The 21905-nt window shown below is 42.2% G+C and overlaps 1 protein-coding gene across 1 annotated transcript; it reads right to left on the bottom strand.

Annotated features, from left to right (window-relative positions):
* Positions 1 to 10622: 10622 nt before the first annotated feature.
* Positions 10623 to 21704, bottom strand: NT5C1B (5'-nucleotidase, cytosolic IB). Its single transcript, XM_068937117.1, has 6 exons — positions 17645 to 21704; positions 17373 to 17540; positions 14198 to 14327; positions 13585 to 13707; positions 12689 to 12873; positions 10623 to 11561 (listed from the first exon to the last, which is right to left on the bottom strand). The coding sequence occupies exons 1-6, from the start codon at positions 17771 to 17773 to the stop codon at positions 11223 to 11225; spliced, it is 1074 nt and encodes a 357-aa protein (XP_068793218.1). The 5' UTR covers positions 17774 to 21704; the 3' UTR covers positions 10623 to 11222.
* Between the last annotated feature and the right edge of the window lie 201 nt (positions 21705 to 21905).

The following is a 21905-nucleotide window of genomic DNA, read 5'->3' as shown; positions in this document are numbered from 1 at the left end:
ACGTGACTGTACAGATGAATCAGAGAGTCACAAAAGGAAGTTTCCAAGGGCTGGATCTTGCACTAGGCGAGAGAGTCGTGAGTGGTTTGTTTGCTCTGTTTGATTTTTGATTGTATAGTATGAACAGTCTGGATGAGACACGTTTGGTCACCACTGGTCTGATCACATCGAGCTGCTTAAGAACGGGACATATGTGTAGAAAGTACAATAATAGGAGATCACTGGTAGGATCCTGTGTACAATTATATCTTAGTTTTTAAAGGGAACTAAAAAACTGATAAATAACAGAAAAGACTGCATAGAGGTTTAGATCAGAAAAGGTCATCTGCTTAGATGTACCATATGTCACAGATCATCCAGTTCCGCCCAGTTACCCTGTGTTGGCAAGAGCTGAAACATTTAGCTGAAGCCTGTCTCCTAAAAGACAACCCCATTTGGTCTGCAGACATCAGAAGACAAGGAATCTATCAGTTCTCTTTGTATTGTTTCAGCAATTACCACTCTCACTGCTGGAAAAATAAGTCTTAATGTTTATTTGGTTTATTTTTCTCCACCTTCCAGTCATTGACAGTTATTATACCTCTCTTCACTAAAGAGCTCTTAACTACTCAGGTACTCAGAGTCTCAGAAATAATGTCAATTAACTCCCCAGTCTTCTTGAACACAAATGAAACAGGCTGATCTCTTGAAGTGGAGCAAAATTTGTAGGAGGAGAAGCTGTCTTTTATCAGATCAGATTACTGGAAAATCAGTTTGTCTAATAAAAGATACCACCCCTCTGCACAAATCTTGTCTCGTTCCTGGCTTTGGATTGTCATAGTCACAGTACTCCTGAGCTCTTCAAGTGTCTCACTGGAAGAATAAGTTTTAGTGGTTATCTATGGCCTTACTAAGTTTTCAGATTTTGAGCACCAAAACCATATACAGGACTCTAGAGTTAGTTACCTTTTGTGATCTCTCGGGTGTTTTTGCTGTTATCTACAAACTCTGTCAGTGGGAGGAGAACTTACATGCAGTTTCAAATGATTCTTGAAAACATGAACTAGCTTTTTTGTAGCGACCAACCGTATAAACAATTGAATACAGAAATAAAAATACATAACTGGTCTTTAGCCTAGGAGCTAGACTGCAGGTCTCTGCTGTCTGACACAGTCCATGTGCTTTATAAGCATCCTGGGTCACAGGCTATCTCTATCCTTCACTTTATTTTTCACTGTAGCTTAAAGAATCTTGAATATCCATTCTGTGTTTTGAAACAACTGTAATGTGAAGGTTTCCTAGCAGGTTCACCAAGTGCAAAGCATCATGGGAGGCAACTTCCTAGGAACATGAAATCCCTTCAGACAGAAGGGACTCAGCCTGCATGTTCTACGTCCTCAATGAATGTGTCCTCACTAAACGAGCTTATAAAAAGGTGCTAAAGATTACTGTGTTTTAAAACAAACGAAGACATCCATACTGTTTTTGAAAGAAAGGCAGAACTTAAGAGAGAGATTTCTTGGTCGAGGTTTCTGAGAGGAGACGGTGATGAAACACTGGGAAAACCATAAGAACTTTCAAGAAGCATGCTGGTTTCCTCAGCTTTGCATTAGTAGCTGCCTCTGAATACCCTGATCAATGAATGGCCTTGTGCTGGTTCCTGTTCTGAGGTACCTAACTCTCCAAGCCAGCATGTAGGTAGCCTTATGTGCCTCACAGAAGTCTGGACTCCTCTATGGGGTCGGGACTAAATGTTAGGTCACTCAGCATAGCAGTAACTGCGTCCGTATTTGATGTTTAAACTGCAAGTCCAGTTAACTCATTGAGACTTTTAATGGCATACAGCCAAGAGCTCTTTTGTATTCTGTCCAGAACTGGGTTTCTCAATCGACCTATCAGAACACCGGATAAATCAAAGTAATTATATCTTCTAATTTTAGTTTCCTAAGTCGTCATCATTTTTGTGATAGGTTTCCTATCAGTGTCAAAGAGGACTGAGCTTAACAAATCCCACAAGATAAAAATACTAGCTGGTGTAGTGATGGTCTGTTAATGAATAGGATGCTCAATTTCTATACGGAACTAAGACGAGAACTTAGCAAGTTTGTTATGCAGAGGAAGTCTGGAAACATATTTTATATCTTACTAATTCCTGATTTAATCTGAACATTTTATGTGAAATTAATACTCGGGATCTCAGACATACACATGAATAGGGATCAGGTATTTGTAGGTCAGTCTTGTTCATTGCGTATTTCAGAGAGGGTTTGCTTTTATATCTTCTGGAAGGAATAAATGTATTTTCTTTAAGTATTGCTGTATGTTCTTTGAGCCAATCTTAAGACAAAACATGAAGGTCATTATTAAAACAAAAATTGGATACAGAATATCTATTGTGAAATCATAATGGCTTCTAACTTCAAAGTACATTTTCTACTGAAGCATTTCTTCAAATATTTCAAGTCAAGTAACCTTATTATCTATTCAAAGAACAACAAAATAAATTGAATGCCCAACACCTTCTGCCTACTTATAAATCTTTCAGAGCATTCTAAGTATAAATAGTGTTGTCAGTCATGCAGAGAGAACATCTGACATGAAGCGGGTGAATGGCCTGTTATAGGCTTCATAGTAATGGATTACACTCCCTGTCGGTGATTAAGAGCAAACATTTTTGTATTCTGACAACATTTCTGTTTTCCTTGATACCCTATTACCCAGTTTAGGGCATTGCTCTAGTACCTTTTTTTTTTCTGATTTTATTGGGGCTGTAAAGTGGTGTAAATCAACAGGCAAAACTTGGTTCGTGGGAAGTAAGATCTTACTTTGCTTATCAAGCAGACATATGGTTGGGAAAAGCATTACCAAATCTGCTAAGTTTCATGGCTTCTTTTAAACTACTGTGTTCCAGTTTTGAAAATAATATTTTTCATTACAAAATTATTTGGAAATAAGATACTTTATTATGAAACTAACAAAATGATGGTTTTAGGATCTCAACTTAAAAGCTTTTTAGTGGCCATTTTTGAAAGGGCCCATTCTTGAAAGGGCTCATTCTTGAAAAGTGAGAACAGCTTTTGTCTCGCATCAGACATCTCATGATGTCTCTCAGCAATGAAAATTGTGGCCCAGCTTTTGAGTGGAGAACACATAGCATATAGTGTGTCCCCCAGCCAAAGTTTTGTTTTAAGCAGCACCATACCTCTAACTGGTGGGTGGACAAGTGGGAGGAGAAGGCAGGAAGCCAGCTGTTCCTGCTGACACCCTGAATGCACTGTGGAGTGGGAAGGTTACAAAGCCAGCGCTTCTCAGAGAAGCAAAGTATCACTTGTTTCTACGACAGGCTCCCATTGGGTTTAGAATGTAACGGGAGCTGGGAGCTCAGATCCCTGTGCACTACCTTTCTCAGCGCTGTCCCAGAGAGGTGGCATTTGCCAAATCCTGCTTGGATCGGGGAGACACTGCATATCTCAAAGATGAGATTCTTCTTTTGGGAGAAGCTTGGGATTTCGCAGATTTCATATCGCAGACACATGCCTCTGAAAGAAGCTTGCTTATGACTCCTTGCTCCTTGGCTTCCATTTAGTTCCCAACTCGGCAGCAGCAGGAGCTGCCTTCTTTCAGGAAAACAAGATCTTGCATGTGTGAGACAGAGCAACTCCCAGTTCCTCTGTGTTCTGAACTCACCGGGAGCCACCACCTATCTCAGAGAAAAGTCCTTCTTCCTGGTCAAGGTGGCCTCTCCGGCCCTAGCGTGATCTCAGGGGCAGCCAAAAGCAAATTCTATTGATCACAGTCAAAGTTATTTCTGAGAGATTGCTGCTCCAGGTTGTTTGATTCCTTCCAAGCTCTTCAGCTTTAATATTATTTCACAATATAGCACTCTTTGTCTAAAGGGTAGTTTTCTAATAGCTATGCCTCTACTAGTAAATTAGATGTACCCAGGAGTGCGGTACTGAGGTTAGCTGGCACCGAATGTCTTGCATTCACACTGGCTGTTCAATCTGATCCACATATCAGGGTGGAAGCATCCAAGATGGCTCTTGGTATTCGTCATGAATACCTCCGGAAACATGGACCTGTACTGTCTGGGAGAGTGCTAGTTGCTCTGGGCCAAAACTATACCAGGGATTTTAGGACCTTTAGAAAACAAAGACAACAGTTTAATTCCATGTAGATGACTGAGTTCTAGTGCCCAGGAATATATCCTGGTAGTGTTCAGTTTGCCAGCAGAGATTTTGCCAACATATTTTATTAATCTCAGGGAGTTGACTCCATCACAAGGAAAATGGATATTAGGAGCGCCTATAATATTTCATTATGAATCTTTGAATCTCGTGGCTAGGTTAAATGCTTGTGCAAAAGCCACCTCTAGCTCCCTCTGCCTTGGTTCTTCGGTTCTCAGTTTGAGACACAGAGGTAGCAGCAGTAAATTAAGCAGTGCCAAGGAGCGTTCCCAGAAATAGGAATGCAACCATCTTTAATGTTGTATTGTAAAAATAGCCTTTGGCAGGGTTTTGGCTCAAGGCCCAAAGCCAGCTAGCACTCTCCCACAGCTCATGAGGTCCCAGTAGACAATTTGGAAGCAGCCATTGTGTTCTGGAGAGTTAGACTTCTCCATATCAACTGACCTCTGTGCCAAAAAACTTTATGGTTATGGGTGCTCTGATAGCTAGTTTAGAGTGCAGACATACCAGTGAGATGATAGTTACACCTGTTGAAGGTGTGCTTCTAGGACCAACTTCAGCTGAGTAATATTAAGTCAGACTGTTAGAGGTAGACAAACGTAGTTGACTTCCGGACCGAGGGAGCTCATCCCATACCAGTCTGACAGAAGGGAGGCTGCTTGCAGAGCACAGATGTACGATCACTTTCTCATCTCACGCGTACACACTCACATTCACTGGTCTCTTAAAAACTAGCACAGACTGAAGTCCATCCAGTAGCTATACCCAGATCCATAGATCTGCCCAGGCACTAGCTCTGAGGTTGTGTGTTTCCAGTTGCTGGTTTCTTCCCTTATGCTGGGTAGTCCAAGTTGAAGTTTGCTGTTGGTTCACACATATGCATAACATATGTCCCTCAAGCAGCTGGTCCTAGACACTTGGTCTATCCAGTAGCTGGCACCCGGATCAGTTCTCTTCAGTTTCTGGCACCCAGACAGGTCTTTCCAGTTGCCAATACCCAGACCCTTGGGCCCCTCAGACCTGTGGCCTTTCTCTCTAGTGACTGCCGCTCGGATCTGTTAGCCTATTTGCCAGCTAATCCAACTTGAAGTTCAGCAGCAGTTCACACATGCAGAACAGGGAGCAACCCATACATAAAATAGAAAGAGTATTTAGGAAGAAGACAGGATTGTCCGCGATGGTTGAACACAAAGTTTGGCCAGACAAACATACTGACCAGCCACCTGCTTACATGTGACCAGCCCTTTTTATCCCCCTTTCCCTCAATTTTTCCACACTTTTGCTTCCGAATCCACCTGGATTCTTCCCTTTCTTTTCTTGGTGTCCGTTCCCCTGAACATACTGTAGTCAGTTTTGTGTAATCTCCAGATTTTCTCTACTCTATCCCCAAATTCTCTTTCCCTCTGCATCCCATAATAAGTCCTGTATCCCTTTAGGCAGCGATCCCCCTTAGTCTGCATGACATTCCAGAGATTATTTCTTTGATTCATCTTGGCAGGTGTCATACCAGGATCTGATCCTTCTCCTTTGATGACCTTAGGTCAGGCAGATTCAGTGTGTTCTCTTCTTATATTAAGTTACTTGGGTTCCTCGGCCTGTCATTGTTCCTCTGATCCTTGCTGGATCTTTACATTTAATTTGATTAGCTGTTAGTCAGATAACCTAGCACAGCCCTTCTGAGAGGCAGAAGGCAACAACAGGTTAAGATGCAGGTTCCTCAGATGCAATTAAGATGTGAGGAAAACAAAAGATACTTTTCCAAATCATAGTCTCATAGCATTCTGATATTTAAAGTGCATCCTTGCTCCTTTGCAGTAAGGTGGTCAAAAAGCACCTCTTTCCATTACATTAATGTACTTTTAGTTGGAATGTGAATACATTCCAACTGTCATAGTTCACCTGTAGTCAATATTCTCTGGGGCCTTATGAAGCTGGTAAATTGAGCGGTTGGCATGTGCAATTTAAACATTACAGTACAGATGGGATACATGCCCTTAATATGCCTGCTGAGCTGGTTAAATCTTGTTTCCCGGTGCTTCCCATTTCTTCTTTGCATCGTGTTCTCAGAATCTGTTTTGCATCTAAATCCAATGGGCATCCAGATTTAAGTATGTAAAGATCCCATCTCACCTATCTCTTAAATATATTCACCCTCCTCTCCCCCCATCCTGCCAATGTAGCTTTGAATCCTCAACCCAAACCCTATTTTCAACCATTGTCTTCATGTCCTGTGTCCAGATCCTGCCTTTACTAATCCCAGACCATGACCATGGAAATGTGAATGCATCCAAGGAGGCAGGAGTGGCCACTGAGGTTAACTCATACACAATCCTTTTCATCCTTTTCCTTGCAGAGTTGCTAGCAGAAATGTGGACAACTCAGTTTTGGTCAACAGCAAAGTGGGTTAGAAAAGAAAGGACAGTAGTAGAGCTGAGTGTAGATTTAGGAATACTATGGCAGTGAGAACAGATCAGCACAGAGCCAGCCAAGTTCAGGATCAGGACTAGAGGCCAGGAAGTCAGGTAGGTTGAGTCCAGGGAAACAACAGCTAGGGTGGGAGAAAGATCAGAAAAAGGCTTGGTTGCTATGAGCATATCTGTTCTGAGTCAAGACCTGGCATGTTTGGGGAAATTATGTGAGAAACCCAAGGGGAAACTTATGAGCCTTTCATCCAGTTTCCTGTGGCTGCTCTGGATGTGAAAACCATCTGCGATAGTAACCTCCGCTTAACTGATGTGTGCTGATGTCACCCATGGTCCATTCACATTGCCACAGTCTGTTCTCAGGCTGACTTCAGCTCATGTTACAGCCAAAGAGATGTATCAGATTCTTCTGGAAGCGTGCTTGCCCTGTCCCCTGACTATCTGTCACACCTCTCGGGCAGCAGGAGCAGGCTCCACAGGTACCACTTCTAAACACTTTGGATTCTCTGAGACCTCTTCTGTCTTTCTTCTCCATTCTTGGCTCTTCACTTCATTTTGAGACTTATGGCTACATCAAAGAGTATTGTATCTGCTCTGTGGCAGAGATGGCTTTTGTCATCCTTTATCTGTTGTTACAGCCATAAGTAATTTGAGGTGTTCTTCCATATGCTCTGGTCAGGGTAAATTGTATCTTCGGGATGTCTTGGAGCCATGCCAACCTCTACTGCCCAGTGACTTTGTGGCCAAGGACCATCAGAAAGGGACAATGGTTCTGTCATGGAGATGACCAAATAAGAGAACCAGGAAATGCCCTGCTAGGGGAACAGATTCCTCCTGCAAGAAATCCTTCTGGTGAGGGATAAAGAATCTACTATTCAGCATCTGGCTGTGAGATTCTGGCAGTCATCTCTGGTACACCTCCTCCTTCAAAAGACAGTGAACATGTTGGAGAAGTGCTGCCTCTAGGTCTCCCTTGGTCCATTGCTGGTTAAATCTAGCCTTCAGTGCAAAGAGCATTCTGTGCAGGAGCTCACTGATGATAGCGATGAGAAGCTGCTCACCTAGGCAGGGATGTGCCTAGGAATGCGCATTCAGATTTTATTGGTCCCAGACACTGCTCAGCAAGGTAACTGAAAACTTATTTTTCTCCTAAGACAGATCAACCTGCTTCACCACTTTCTCCCCCTCGCTGTTGCATTTGAGGAGATAAATTGATACGTTCTTACTAGCAGTACTGCATGTCACTGCAGGTTACAGGTTCTGGCAGAGGCAGAGGAGCCCAAGTTGGAATAGTGGTGAATGCTGCTCAGGATGTATGAACACTTTGATTCCTGAGGCCTGCGAATAGATAACAGTCCAGGAGGGGCACATATCGGAACATATGTGATAACGACCATCTCCCAGTTTTCATCTGAAGTGTATTGTTTCCTCTAGATTGTTATTTTGCTATGTGGGACGTGCTGGCCTGGAGACTGAAAAGGTGAAGTAACTGAGGAACATGGGACGATTGTATCTTGGTAGCTAGTGAGAGGTATCCAATGCACTCTGGGAATGTGTTCTCCTGTAAATAAAAGAAAAATAGTCAAGTCACCCCTTCGGGGTCTTATTTCCAACATTTTGTCCATGGATGTTTTGGGGATTGGTAGCAGCAGGAGACATTCACATTTGTCTTACCCGGACTCTTCACTGTGATTTGGTGCATGAGTGTGGTCGCTAAGGGAAGAAGGACTGTTTTTTGCTTGACAAAGGTCTTTCTCAGAACAGAATGGATCTGAATTATCATGAATCCTCTTCCGTGTTGTGTTTGAGATGCCAGTGTCTTTTCCATGAGTCTATCTTCCAGTGTTATGGACAGGCTGATAGGCAGGACAATTCAAAACATTCCTCCTCTTTTCTATTCCCTTATTAAAAGATGCTATCAGTTGCTGTATCTGGCTGGTTTAGGAGTATGAGGTGCTAGAGCATAAAACCACATTATCTTCCTGAGCATGAAAAGCAAGGTTTTTTTTTTTTTTTTTTTTTTTTGGCCTAGAATGCTCTTAAGATTATTCTGGATAGGTCTCTGAGGCCTGTGCTTTCTTCTGGTCTATATCTACAAAAATAGAGATGTGGGCAGCCTCCTTCAAGCCCTTTCCCTCAGTTCCTATTCCATTCCCATCCCATTCTAGAAAATTTTCTTCAAAACAGTGATATTGGTCCAGTAGCCTAGCTGTTTCCTGGGGCAAGAGATGACGATTATAAAGGGCAGTGAGTACTTGGCAGGCCTGCATCTCCCGACATCCAGATTAGGCTCAAAGGACACTTGCATGAAGGAATGAAAGCCCACTCACCCGAAGGGCTACCAACTGGATGTACAGAGAATCAGCCACCGAGCCAGGGAGAGTTGCATCACAATTAAAAGGTAGTACGTGTAATTTGAAAAAATATTGAAATGCATTTTGGTCAATTAACTTAGGCAAACTGAACCTGAATGGCAGCTTCTAGACTTTAATGTTGATTTGAGTCCTCTGACAAATAAACCTACTATATAAATTTAAAATATGAGAACTTTTACGCTCTTTATTTCCCTGCGCACATACTTTAGTGCTGTCAGGACTGACACTCCCCTTGAGTCCCACAAGGATCAAGGATCCCACTAGCCTTTTCCAGTATCAACATGGAGTCAAGTGCCAGCAATATGGCACTTATGGCGTATATATTCTTTATCTCTTTCTCCACCCAACCGTCACATACATAGCTCTAACAATGGATGAATGAAGGATGGCTGGTCATGTTCTGCTTCAGCAAGACAGGAGCCGTACTCCTGGAATTTGCAGCTATGCTTCTGTGGTGAAGGTATACATGCAATATGTATTCCACAGTTCAGGAATAGTTTTGGATTTCTTGCTGATTCTGAGCTCTCACATAAGAACATCTGCTAATTACATTTTTTGTAATCTCCATTTGTCAAGGTAACCCTATCCCATCGTGGCAGACGATCACCAGGCCTCAGTTATTCATGTCTTCCTCACCTCCTGGCTGAGCTGTAGAAATGTGACATATTTGGGAACAAAGTCTTTAGCACTTAGGAAATTCCAAGTATACTAGAACTCTGCAGTGTATCCCATCAACAACACATGCTGGTGTGAACATATAAAAACCTTTCTAATGCTCTCTATTCAAGTTTTGTACAAGATGAAGGCTTTCACTTGGACCCATATCATTTACAAGATTGCCTATGCTTCTAGGCTGGAACCACAATTAATGCAATGAAGCCTTCTACAGTAACAGGACAGTTCATCTGAACAGAAGAGACTAAACTTTTTCAGGCATTAACATGAAATTCTGGGGTGAACTCCCTCAGGAACCACACATTATCAGAAGCCTTCACCGTCTTCTACACCCAGTGCAAAGCACATTCTTTTGGTTTTGTCTCTTATGATATGAATATACAGCAACAATCAAAAATAATACAGGTCACTTGTCCCACAAGGGAGAGAAAGAGAACAAACACCACCTGACAGATGTTAGTTGTGTCATTTGGAAGGCGCTCAGATACTATAATGACAGTGAAATACAAGAACTTAACATAAAAGAGGTAGAATAGACTTATGGTGTAAATTTACATGAATTCATGTTGCAACAGACACACCTGTCCGCTGGAAGCTCGTCTGAGGTTGCCAAACTGAAGTCATGCAGATCGCAGAACGCTGTAAAATCTAAGTGAATCTGGTTAAGAAATAAGTAGTTCCATCAGCAGTATTACTTCAGCATAGATTCTCTGCTGTTACAAAGGTGTGCTCTTTTGCCTCAGCCTTTATCTCAGTCAGAATACTGACACGGTCTCTGCTCTTCCACCCAGCTATATATTTACAGGAAATCTGTTGTGAATTAAGTGTGTTTGACACCTCTGCCTCTCTCTCAAATTTGACTGGAAGTGGTCAACTGGTTCTAAATATCCTCGGGAGAGAGGGTCACAGAAACACTGATCCCATAAACCTTGTTTCCATTGGAAACTATGCTAAAGCCTCAACGTAAAAAAAAAATGACAAAGTTCTGTAAAGCCAGCTTTATTAAAATAGGAAAATAGTGTAGAAAAATAAAGGGTTCCTGTAAACACAAGACCAAAGAAGCAAACATTTCACTGGAGAGACAGTTGCCCACAGAAGTTGAAAACCTCATGATACCAAACCTACTGAACACATATTTAATAAGCAAACCACTAACAGGTAAATACGTATAGGTAAACTGCGCTTGTTCTCATTTCAGAAAAAACTTGCAAGAGCTACCTATGCAGCATGATTTTTGTTGTAAATAACCTGTTAACAATTTTTTAGAGAAACTACAACAGTTCTGTCTTTCTCAAAGTATGGTTTAAACGATAAAAACAGTACAGATTTTTTCCTAATATTGAAAACACAGTGTTAGATCCAGATAGGTAAAAATAAAAACTAAACTGCTTAAGAATAATATTAAAATAATTCTATTAAAAACTTACTCATATTAAAAATATTTCCTTTAAAGGTTGTTCTAGCCAGAAGTCAAATCTTAAAACATAGTGCTTACAATATACAAATATAGAAATTTTCAGACACGACTATTGGTATATTAGAGGCTGGCTGAGTTAAGAATCATCTTTAATGGTGCCATCCAATTATGTGGATTTGTGATATTTCTGAGCAATGCCATAGGGAACATGTGCAGCTATGGTACCTAATTTCTGTGCTCCTTCGATGTGAAACATCTGGTCATCAAAGAAAATGTGAGGACGAATTTTCACCAAGATTGGTCCTTTAGGAGCTCCTGCTAGAAAAAGTGCTTCATCAATCTCCAGACCCCAGCTACGAAGAGTCTTCAGTACTCTGGCTCCAGAACTTGCTGCACTTCTGGCTGTAACCAAGAAGGTCCTTATAGGACAATTTAATCGTTCATTTTTTGCATAAAACTTCTTCTGGAGTTTCCCTAGGTCTTCCAGAAAACCTTTCAAAGGACCCTGAGTATGGAATATCAGAAACATATTAAATATTTGTGCACAGCTCACAAAATCGTCCATCTGCTTTCTTCCAGATTGCCTGTTATACACAGAATTCCTTCCCTAATGCTATGCTATGCAACAGTCTATATATGTAGTGTTTCTAAAAGGGTTTGCATCCTCACTGGGAATTCACAAATTAAAAAAAAAAAAAATAAAATAAAACCATTATCTTACATTGTATGGTCAGCAGGAAGCTGATTCTGTCTAAGGCTTTCAAGATCTCTTGGAATATATAGCTGTAACTATGGTCTTTAACCAATTTAATAACATGTTATTTTAAAACACAGACCTCTTTTTGCTACAGTCCATAGGGTTCTTTTTTTTTTCTATGCAAAGAACTCTGAGCTACTTAATTACCTGGACTTCACTGAAATCATTCCAGATTAACGACAGCGTTAGAATTACACCCTCATTAAAAAAAAAAAAAAACAAAAAACAACAACCTAAATGATACGGAGTCAAAATCCAATATATAGAGCTTTCCAATACTTTCACAATTCAAGCTTGTGTTCTTCTGGATTTGTACCATTTTGGTATAAAATTTTAGTATACATATTTTTGGCATTTATGTTATATTGTTAACAATATCAGAATTGGTCTTTTGCTTTAAGCTAATGTTAAATATTTGTATTTTTTAGAAAAAATCATTATTTTACTTGGGAGTAAGCATAGATATTACCCTACTTCAATAACCAGAACATCCTAGTATTTGAAATGAACATTACCAACACAACTTGATAAAAAATATAGTAGCCTTCCCTCTTTGTAGTAATATAATGAAGTGATATAATTAAAATAAAACTATAAGTCATTTTCTTATCTATGCAGTTCTGTCAGTGAAGCAGAAGATCTGAAGAGCTGCGGAGAGGACTGCCACAGTGGGCTCTTTTGCAACAAACACATTGTAAAGACTATCCTTGAAAAAGGAAATAAATAGGGCAATAAATTGATACTTCAACTTACAAATGAAAGTTCTGTAAAGAAGAAGGAATACATACAGCGGAAACCAGAAAAAAGACAGCCACACTATCAGCAATGAAAATGGAAAGATATTTTGAAAACTCTCTGATTTAGGACGTACAAACCTGTGCAAGAGGCTTATTCTCATTCAGCTGTTCGTGTTCAAAAAATCTGTCTAATCCTTGCTCTTTGACAATTTGTTCTGATTCATCAGAAAAGAGAACTGCATCCCCATCAAATGCCACTCTCAGCTCTGTATCCGAGTAAGAAACATCTTTGTTTGCAGTGAACATGGTAGCTGATGCAATGCCTGAAAATATATCAGAAAACTTCACTTAGTGTGTCCTGCAGAGTCATTCTTAAAAGTATCATTAGTTCAGTTCCAACAACTTATTTTTGGTGAACTTTACATAGAATAGGCACAAAACATCCCTAAAGACGATTTGTAACGGCTATATCTGGAATGTAACGGTAAATGTCTGGAAGCCGTCCCATTGACATAACTTTTTCTTAGACATGCTTCCTTTCGCTTCCATCTAAGAATACGCCCAACCAGTCCCCAAGATGTGCTGCAGATGAGACAAAGCATGAAGTTCCAAGAAAAATGTTAACTCAGACTATTTGCTATTTTTTTAACTCATTCTCAAATACAGAAGTTAATTTTTGTAAGTCCTATCAAACAAACACATCTTAGGAAGAGGTTGACCAGAGACAAGTAGGAGTGTAAGGGGAGTTTCTTTCCTGCAGAGTGGCAGCATGAGAGAAGACAGGAAGGCAGTGCAAAGGAATAGGCTGATTAAGTTGTCATGGTCATCAGGCTGAAGGGTCAGAGAAGGCGAATATAGAAAAATAAGAACCTGATTGCATTAGTTAAGTATAAAGTATAAGAGATAAGTTTGTACCTGCAGAGTTGGACTTTCTGTATTTAATGAAGCAGCCCTACTTTCTGTGAAAGACACAATTATTGCATTCATTTTTCAATAAGCTCAGCCAAGACATAACAAAGAAAGTCAATTCAAACCTGCTTCTATAGCTTCTTGGACTTTTTCAGAGTCTGCAGACAGATATAAGTTGGTAAGATATGCAGTCAGATAACCAACTGGGCTTTTACCTCCCGTCATGCAGAAACGTTCAATTGTTAAACCTAAAATAAGAACAGCACAACAAGCTGTGACTCCACCTTGATACTACAAACTTGTAAAAAGGAACACTGCCCTTCAACTTAAGAAGAAAAAAGGTTCACTGTAGTTTCAATAACAAGGTAAACAGACTGACTGCAGTGTCTGACCATTCCTTCCTCCCTGAGAATTCCACACAAAAATCCCTCTAAGCAGAGTAACTGCTATGAAGGAATATGTATGGGGACATAAACACCGAACAAGAAAAGTTTAAGGACTTTTTTTTCTCGGAAAGTAAGATTCACGCTTGACAGGTTACATCTAGAGCTTTGGACCAAATTCTGTTTCACACAATTTCACTTACTCTGACACACAAAAATAAATATCGTCCCCTAAGGAATGGGTGTCAGTATCAAAGAAGTTGCTTCTGCCAAGGTCAGAACAAGAAAAATAAAATTACTTCATTTTATTATATAACAGCAGGCAGTTCTACCAGGTAGTATTTATTTTACTTACCGTAGTGATTGATGCTGTTTATGAGTCTCACTCCCACTTGGGCATGGTTATTAGTCATCAGAACAATATCAAATCGTTCTTCATCATCAGGGTACAGTTCACAAAGCCGGGCATTGACATGCTCCAGTGCCTGCAGGTTAAAAATGTGGAAGTTAATAGACAAGCCGCGTGTGCATTCTTTCTTAATCACTGTGGTTTTAGTGATACAACTGTCTTGAAGGAGAATGCAAAATGGCTGAAGGTTTCACTTGCTGAACGTGTTTTATTCCTTTCTGTTCTGCTCCCAGGAGCCATTTGACTGGGCTCATTTGAAGGGAAACAAATAAGTTTTTTTTGCTGAAAGTTACAGAATTTAGTTTTATAATGGAAATCCTTTTCCTCTGGACACCCATGATCATCCGGAATAAATTAATACATTGTTGAACATGATCAAAATCCCTATTAAACATACTTTTTGGCTTACAGTGGTGGAATTAAATTTGTTCTGATTTCCCTTTTTTTTTTTTTATTATTTTGTTTTGGACATTAAACGTTTTTTCCAGGAACAGAAAGTGAAAGTATTTTTCAGACGTGTACAAGATTCCCACTCATATTGCTTAGTGTATTTTAATGAAACATTGCTGGTGAATAGTAGCATCAAGAAACTTTTTTGTCCACTTAAACATTGTTCTTGTGAAATCAAAGAGAAAGCATAAAGGGATTTATATATGCATTTGTTTGCTTCACAAGCACAAATGTGAATTTGGGCTGGATACTTAGGCAGAGCTTTTGCTGGCACAGTTTAGGTGGTTATATTTCAAAACTATGCCTAAATAATGAGGACCAATCATCTCCTGTCAAGCATGGTTTCCTTGGAGATTTCTAATTGCCAATTTTGATTAACTTGAGCTCTCTGAAAATGGGAGACCAACATGTTTTATTCATGGTTTGGTATTCTGATTTCCTTTACCTTCCATCTGCTTATCTCTATCTGTATCCATCTGTTGTCTCATCTTATATTTAGAATCTTGTGCCTTTGGAGTAAGACTTGCTTTTTGCTGTGGCTTTATACGCAAACCTTTACCATGGGATCTTGGCCCTTGACTGGAATTCCTTTGGGTTACGTCAGGAAAGTAAACAGTGAATCATCAAATGAATGCAACATGCGTTGATTTTCATTAAGATGCTTTAAAAAGTCAGACCAGTTTTTAGGAATTAAAATGTAGATTTCTTAATTAACTTTTAGGAATCTCACTTTACAAAACACAGTCTTGTCATGTGGGGTTGTGCTTAAGAAAACTCTTAAGTGAGGGCCTAGTATAAGGCCTAGGAAAAAATCTTAGTATCTGATCAAAAAAGATAGCCCGTTATGCGCTTTTTTGTTGTTGTTGTTTTTGTACTCTCTGATCATATTCTAGTACACTGGCAGTTTACTAAGTATTTATTAAGTATTAGGCAATGAAGGGGTGTGGAGAAAGGAATGCCATTTTTTGTCATACACCTGTACAGCAGTTTCCAGTACAAGGAGATGCTGGCCTGTGATTAAGGTTCTTAAGCGCTACAGGCACAAGAAATACTGCACTTCAGTATATTAAAGATTTCAATAAAGGAGTCAAAACAAAAAGATACTTCTTTCTACTTTCCAAGTAGGAAGTCTCACCCAACAAACCTAAAATTCTCAGATCTGGTGATTCCAGTGACTGAACAATGTATGAATCTCACAAAAAATCTACATAAAAAAATACAAACGGAATTAGCATACTGGAAGGCAACAGAGGTCAAAGTGCAGTCAGTTTGGCACATCTGTCAGCTCTGATTTTCAAAGTGTGAGGAATTAAACAGTCAAATCTTGTTTATATTCAAAGAGCTGACACTGAGCTGTAACGAATCTCTTGAAAACTAACTATGCTAGGAAAAAATGCAGTAAATTCCCTTGTCGGCATAGCCTCACTGGTGAACAGCATGAATTCTCTTACGACCATGCTTTTATCCTAGAAATACCTTTACTGTGCCCATGTTATTGATGCTTTTCACAGCTATCCGGTATATTTACAAAAGCACGGCTAAAGACGTAAGTCTATTTTCTGCTGCGGTATATATGTCCAGAAGCTGATCAGCAATGCCGAAGACATTTTAATTACCTGAAGCTAAAACTTAAACAATGAAAATCTACTTTTAAAACCTAAAGGAAGTATTCTGCCACAAACTCAGCTGTCAGGAACTGTGTCTGCTAATTATGATTTAATACATTTCCTAAAATTGCTTTGGTGGACCTTATCAAACGATTCTCCATGGACATAAAATGAACTCTGTGGATGACATTTTTTCAGACCGGTCCCACTAAAACCTGTGTTCCTTAAAACCATGTATATTTTTTAGTTTTTTCATTTTTGGTAAATAAATGTGATTACCAGCCTGGGGGCTGTTTGCCCTGGCCGTTTCTCTTATCTTGTTCAATGAAAACAAAATATTCCATTTCCCTGTGCTTGAACACTGACTCCCAGCTAGGGGTCTGTTTCCTTTCCTGGTTCTCAAGTGCAATATCCAGAATAACAAGGAAAGCAAGGAAGATCAAAGCCAACCACACACACACCCACACACAAAATTCTGAACAAAGTAATTCAGTTAATATTGACTCAACACTGTGTTTAATCCCACTAAAAGTGGGGCAATAAGTGGAATTGAAATTGGGAACAAAGGCTTTTTTTTTTAAAGGGGAAGAGGTTGAGACAAACTTAAACTATGTGGGGCCTATCTTGACTTTAAATGCCTCTGCGAGGAAGGGTGCTTGGTGCATGCCTTGTGGGCTCTTCCGTGCCGCAGACGGGTGGTGGTGGGGCGGGTTGGGTCCCACCCCCGCCTCGGCCGGGAAGCTGAATGCGGGGCAGTCGCAGCTTTCCCGTTTCGCAAAACGCCGGAGCCCTGATGGAAACGGTTCGTGCTCCGCGGCGGGCGCTGGGCGTTGCTGCCCGAGCTGACACTCGGTGCAGGCAGCTCGCAATTCCGGGGTATTTCCCTGAAAGGCGGGGGCTGATCTCCCCCCCCGCCCCAGCCAAGGCAAGCTCAACCGCTAGGAGACAAGTCCCGAAACGGTTTTCCGGGGGCGGATTATCCCCGCCCGGAAAGCCCTCGGGCCCCTCCTTCTCTTCCGAAATTTGGCCGCGGCCTTCGGGCATCCTCGGGCGGTCGCGCTTACCTTGACGAAGTGGAAAGCCGGGCCGGGCTTGAGGGTGATGTTCTCGTTTTCCTGCTGGTACTGCACGTACTTCTCCACGCCTTGCTCTTCGTAGATCCGCCGCTCCTCCACCAGGTCGAAGAGGGCTCGGGAGGAGACGGCCACCGTGATGGCGTGCTGCGGCTTGGGCTGCGAAGGGAGCGCAGCAGCCGGGTAGCGCCGGCCGCCCCGGCCCCGACCCCGGCCCCGGCCCCGGCCCCCGCCGCCCCCCGCCGCCCCCCGGCCGCACTCACCGGTCGGGGTCTCTTGGAAACCAGCGTGTCGTAGAAAGCCTTGGCGGCTGCCCAGTCCTGCTCGGCGTCCGGCAGCTGAGCCTCCGCGCCGTTGCCGGGCTTGGTGGCCTCCGGGCTGGAGCCGCTCATGGTGGCTGGAGCGGCGAGGGACGGGCACTGCGGCGAGACGGCAGCGGCAGCGGGGCCGGGGCGGGACACCGAGAGCGGCGGCCGGTCTGTCCCGCCCCGGCCGGCCCGGCCCGGCCCGCCCCGCACGGCACGGCACGGCACGGCACGGCACGGCACGGCGCGGGGAAGGGGAAGGGGAAGGGGAAGGCGACGGCAGCCGCCGCTCTCCGCTTCCCTGCGCCGCGCCCAGCCCCTCGCAGGGTCCCCTGCGCGCTGCAGCCCCCCCCTCGGCACACGCTGCCCCTACGCGGCGGCAGGAGCCCGAGCTGCAGCCCTTCCCCGCTCCCTGTGAGGGACAGCGAGACCTAAACCGTCCCCCTCCGACACACGCTTTGGCCGCCGCTGCGCTTCACGGCGTTTCCCAGGAGCTGTGCGTAGTGTTAGGCGACAGGCACGGGCACTGATTTGATCAATAGCGTTAAGAGATTTCCTACGTAGATACCGCGACTTAATCGATGCAACAGTAACAGCAGGAAAGTTTTCTGGGAGATTTCTTATAAAACAATGGTAATATTTGTAGCAATCAAAATGGGCTGGTTGTCAGTGACCTGAGGTCTGTCATTCTGCACTGCGACTCTGGGAGTGCCTTTTAGAAACAGAGTAATTTGAGCAACAGTCACGGTGGGATGTACAGCACAGGCAATGACCTGCTGTTCTGGCATGCAGTTTGGGCTGTCCTAAAATGCACAATCCTACACAGGGCTACTTATGTAATAGCTGCGGCTTATATAATATGTATCTTTCTGAAATGCTCCCAGCTGCCTCTGTAGACCTGTTTATCTGACCACCATCCGGTAAGTTCCTGAGACTGATTAGCCAGGGGTGAGAATGGAGAGAGAGAAGGAGGAAGCAGATTTTCTCCCGAGTTTGTATATGGTCTGGCACACCATATTCGCAGCCGTTGCTGCTGTCCGTAGCCAGCGGTTTCTGCACATCACAGTACATGTAAGCACCGTTCAGAAGACGTTTTGAAGGGAGACCCTAAACATTGCTTCTGACCCTGATCGCTGCATAATCTTTAGCAAGTTATGTCACGTCTTTCTGCCTCCATCCTTTCTGCAAAAAGGAGCGTAATTATTTTTAACGCTTTGTTTGTTGGTTTTTAATATGGCTTCCCAGTGAAAGGAGGCTTATGTGATTCCACCATCTGTGCGTCGTTGCCCAATGATGTCCAGTTCCAAACAAATCTGACAGAAGATTAAAGACCTTGAAGAGATTTAAATTCTCAAAGCATTTAATGAAAATCAGCATGGAAATTGTTGCCCTATTGGGTGAAAGGCTGTAGCAGAAATGCAACTTATTTCTGCCTGCTTGGGCTCTTCTGTCTAATAGCAAACAAATACTGCCTGGCTGCTCTGCCTTGTCCAAGTCTGCTACATTACTTGTTGCCCCGCTAACCAGAGAGGGATCTGGAAGCAGGGAGGTGATGGGAAGTGGGAGTTGATTCTGGGCAAGGGGACCTGGAAATAGGATGTAAATGAAGAGGTACCTGAGAGAAATGTATTTGGGAGAGAGATGTGGAAAGAAGAGTTAGGATTATGGTAGCTGGTTATTGTCATGGGAAGATGACAAGGGTGTAACACACAAATCTGAACAAAACCTGGTTTTACTAGCTCTGCTACTGATAGATGAGCTTATTTTCCTTGAAGTTTGACCCTGAATATCCCACTCTAGTGCATGTTTTCTGAGCTGTAGGGTGACATTTACTACTTAAAGCACCCTTCCTGCAGGCACATTTTGACTTTCCAGCCCTTTTCTCTGTGAGTGGCTGCAAGCCTGTAGCCAGGCTAAGATGGGGAGAAGCTGGAAAAAGGGGTTCAACCCACAGAGCAGCTGCTCCTGGTCACAGTCACCATCACTGCCCTGCTCAGTCATCAGCATCAGCCTAAGGCAGTGATCTCTAAGAAGAGACTGCTCCTGGCTAAATACTGCAGTTGGGTGAATTGCCTTTGAAGAAGATGGCTAAAGGACAGGACGGATCAGGAACAAGTTCTGTGGTGGCTGCAAAGCTGAACTGTGGTCTCTCTGTCTACCTGAGCCTGTGGCAGTACATTTCCCTGAGCAGTGCCCGGGATGAATGCTTGCTGTACTGTATTTCTTGCTACCTTGCATGTACTCAGGAGTGAAATCAGAATTCCACAAGCATGATCTTTGAGATTTTTTTACCGCCTAGGAAGAGAGCTATCTGTCAGCAGTGACGGCTCCTTTTAACCTTTGCAAGAAACCTGACAACTTACAAGATGGTAACTTGGTCCTGTGCTCGAGCACTGCTGTTGAAGTGCTGCTGGTGAAAGTAATGTTATGCTAACATAAATATTTTGCTCTCCAGACCCATACGTAATCTCTACATTGCCGTCAACTGTGTGAATCTGTGCACTGAACTGAGGTGCCTCTGTTGTGTGCTCCACTGCTTGCTGCTGACATACCCTCCATTTCCGCTTTTGCTGGAGATCGTGAACTTAGGGCCTAACATGAAAGCCTTCCGGATTCATCACCTTATAAATGAAATCCTGAACTTCTAAATGCAAAGTGTAGCAGCCTTATCAACATGTAGAAAATGTAGAGTTCGAGTAGTTCATGTAGTGAACATGTCTTGCTTTTACCGAATCTCCTGGGGAGTCAGGGAATAGGAGTGAATCCAAAATTCAGTGACTTTGTGGTTTCTGAGCAAAATTAGAAAAGGAATTTTCTACTGTCACCCATTATTTTGTAGGGCATTTTTATTAAAAAAGAATGTATGTTGCTGCCTTTTGTTCTTTCTGTCGTTAAGTGTGCTAGTGAAAGTAAGTCGCCCACGTACTCTGAAGTTTGTTTTAACTGGCAGAATGAAAAGAAAGTTCTCCTGCCTAAGCTGGCTGTATTTTTTCTAACTCAAGAATAACCACTAAGTAAGATTCAAATGTTCTTGTTCAGGAATGAGCTCAGAATGCATTACTAATGATTACTCTTGTGCCTGCTTCTCTCTGGAAAGGTAAGACATACTTAAAGTTCTAAGATCAAAAGTAAGGAAGAGATTTGCAATGGAAGGACGTTTTTTCTCCCTCTGAATGTGTAGATCTTAGTCTGTATTGTGCATAATTATACCATCTTCAGTGGCTGGGGCCTAACTCTCTAGTACAATTCAGAGTCACATCAGGGTCACTCCTGGGTGTGATTGCATTGACATTTACCCCATATAAACGTGGTGATTTTTTGTTCTGAGACCATAAAGTACAGTGTTCCCAGAAGAAAGAAATCTGAGAAGGACCTTGGTCTTGGTCAGCCTGCCATGACAAAATGTGTGCCAACACTGTCAGATTACCTCTGACCTCTCAGATAAATAATTTGGAAAGCTCTCCTGGTTTTTAGAGCATAGAAATACTTTTAATACTGTCCCAGATTTCAAGAACTGTTTTTTTTAAATCATTTGGCCTTTGTTATTCACAATTGATTTTCCGTATGTTTCCTGCAAATCAACTTGGATCACAAACTGTCTATATTCCTTTAGTTGCCTGCCTCCTGTTGGTCAGACTCAGTCTAACACAGGCAGAAAAAGACAAAAAAGCAGTTGGTTTGTGTCAAAGATTTGCATGACTAAGCCACATCATGCCTTGAAGACATATATTTGTATACATAGAAGACATTTTTTGAGTGCATCAAAGTACTTACTTTCCTTTTTCTCCTCATTATACTTTCCAGTGCATCTAACTGTTCCAGCTCAAGTTGTTACAGCCCCTCCTCCCCAGCTGTGGTTTCCATTCTCTTTTCCTCCCTCTCCCTCCCTGTGTTTGTGCAGGGAAACCAGAATGCTAAAATCAGTGACATCACATTGTAATCTATGGCAACCGCCCTGTGGTCTTTTCCTAGCTTTACTTTGCTGCTGCTCTTTCTTTAATAATAAATTCGTTTGCAACAGTCACATATATTGCCCAACAATATAGATTTTATGTTTTCTTCGGTGATCTTTTCCATCTCCATCACTTTTAACGTGGCTTATTCTAGTGTTCATGTGGCAGGTTAGGTGACAACCGAAGGGTGAAACTAGCATAAGTACAGGGGATTGCTACAGGCAAGGAGTAAGGTGGCTATCTAATTCTCTGGTTACGGAAGTTTT

The sequence above is a fragment of the Struthio camelus genome, chromosome 3 (genome assembly GCF_040807025.1).
Source record: "Struthio camelus isolate bStrCam1 chromosome 3, bStrCam1.hap1, whole genome shotgun sequence".
NCBI lineage: Eukaryota > Metazoa > Chordata > Aves > Struthioniformes > Struthionidae > Struthio > Struthio camelus.
The sequence above is the reverse complement of the archived record's forward strand: the minus strand, read 5'-3'. Positions and strand labels throughout refer to the sequence as shown.

Excerpts from the sequence above, each read along its gene's own strand:
- NT5C1B (XM_068937117.1), bottom strand. The coding sequence starts at position 17,773 with ATGAGCGGCTCCAGCCCGGAGGCCACCAAGCCCGGCAACGGCGCGGAG. Across the intron at positions 17,541-17,644 it reads TTTCCAAGAGACCCCGACCG|CCCAAGCCGCAGCACGCCAT; the intron begins GTGAGTGCGGCC and ends CTCCCTTCGCAG. Across the intron at positions 12,874-13,584 it reads CCAAGAAGCTATAGAAGCAG|GCATTGCATCAGCTACCATG; the intron begins GTTTGAATTGAC and ends ATATATTTTCAG.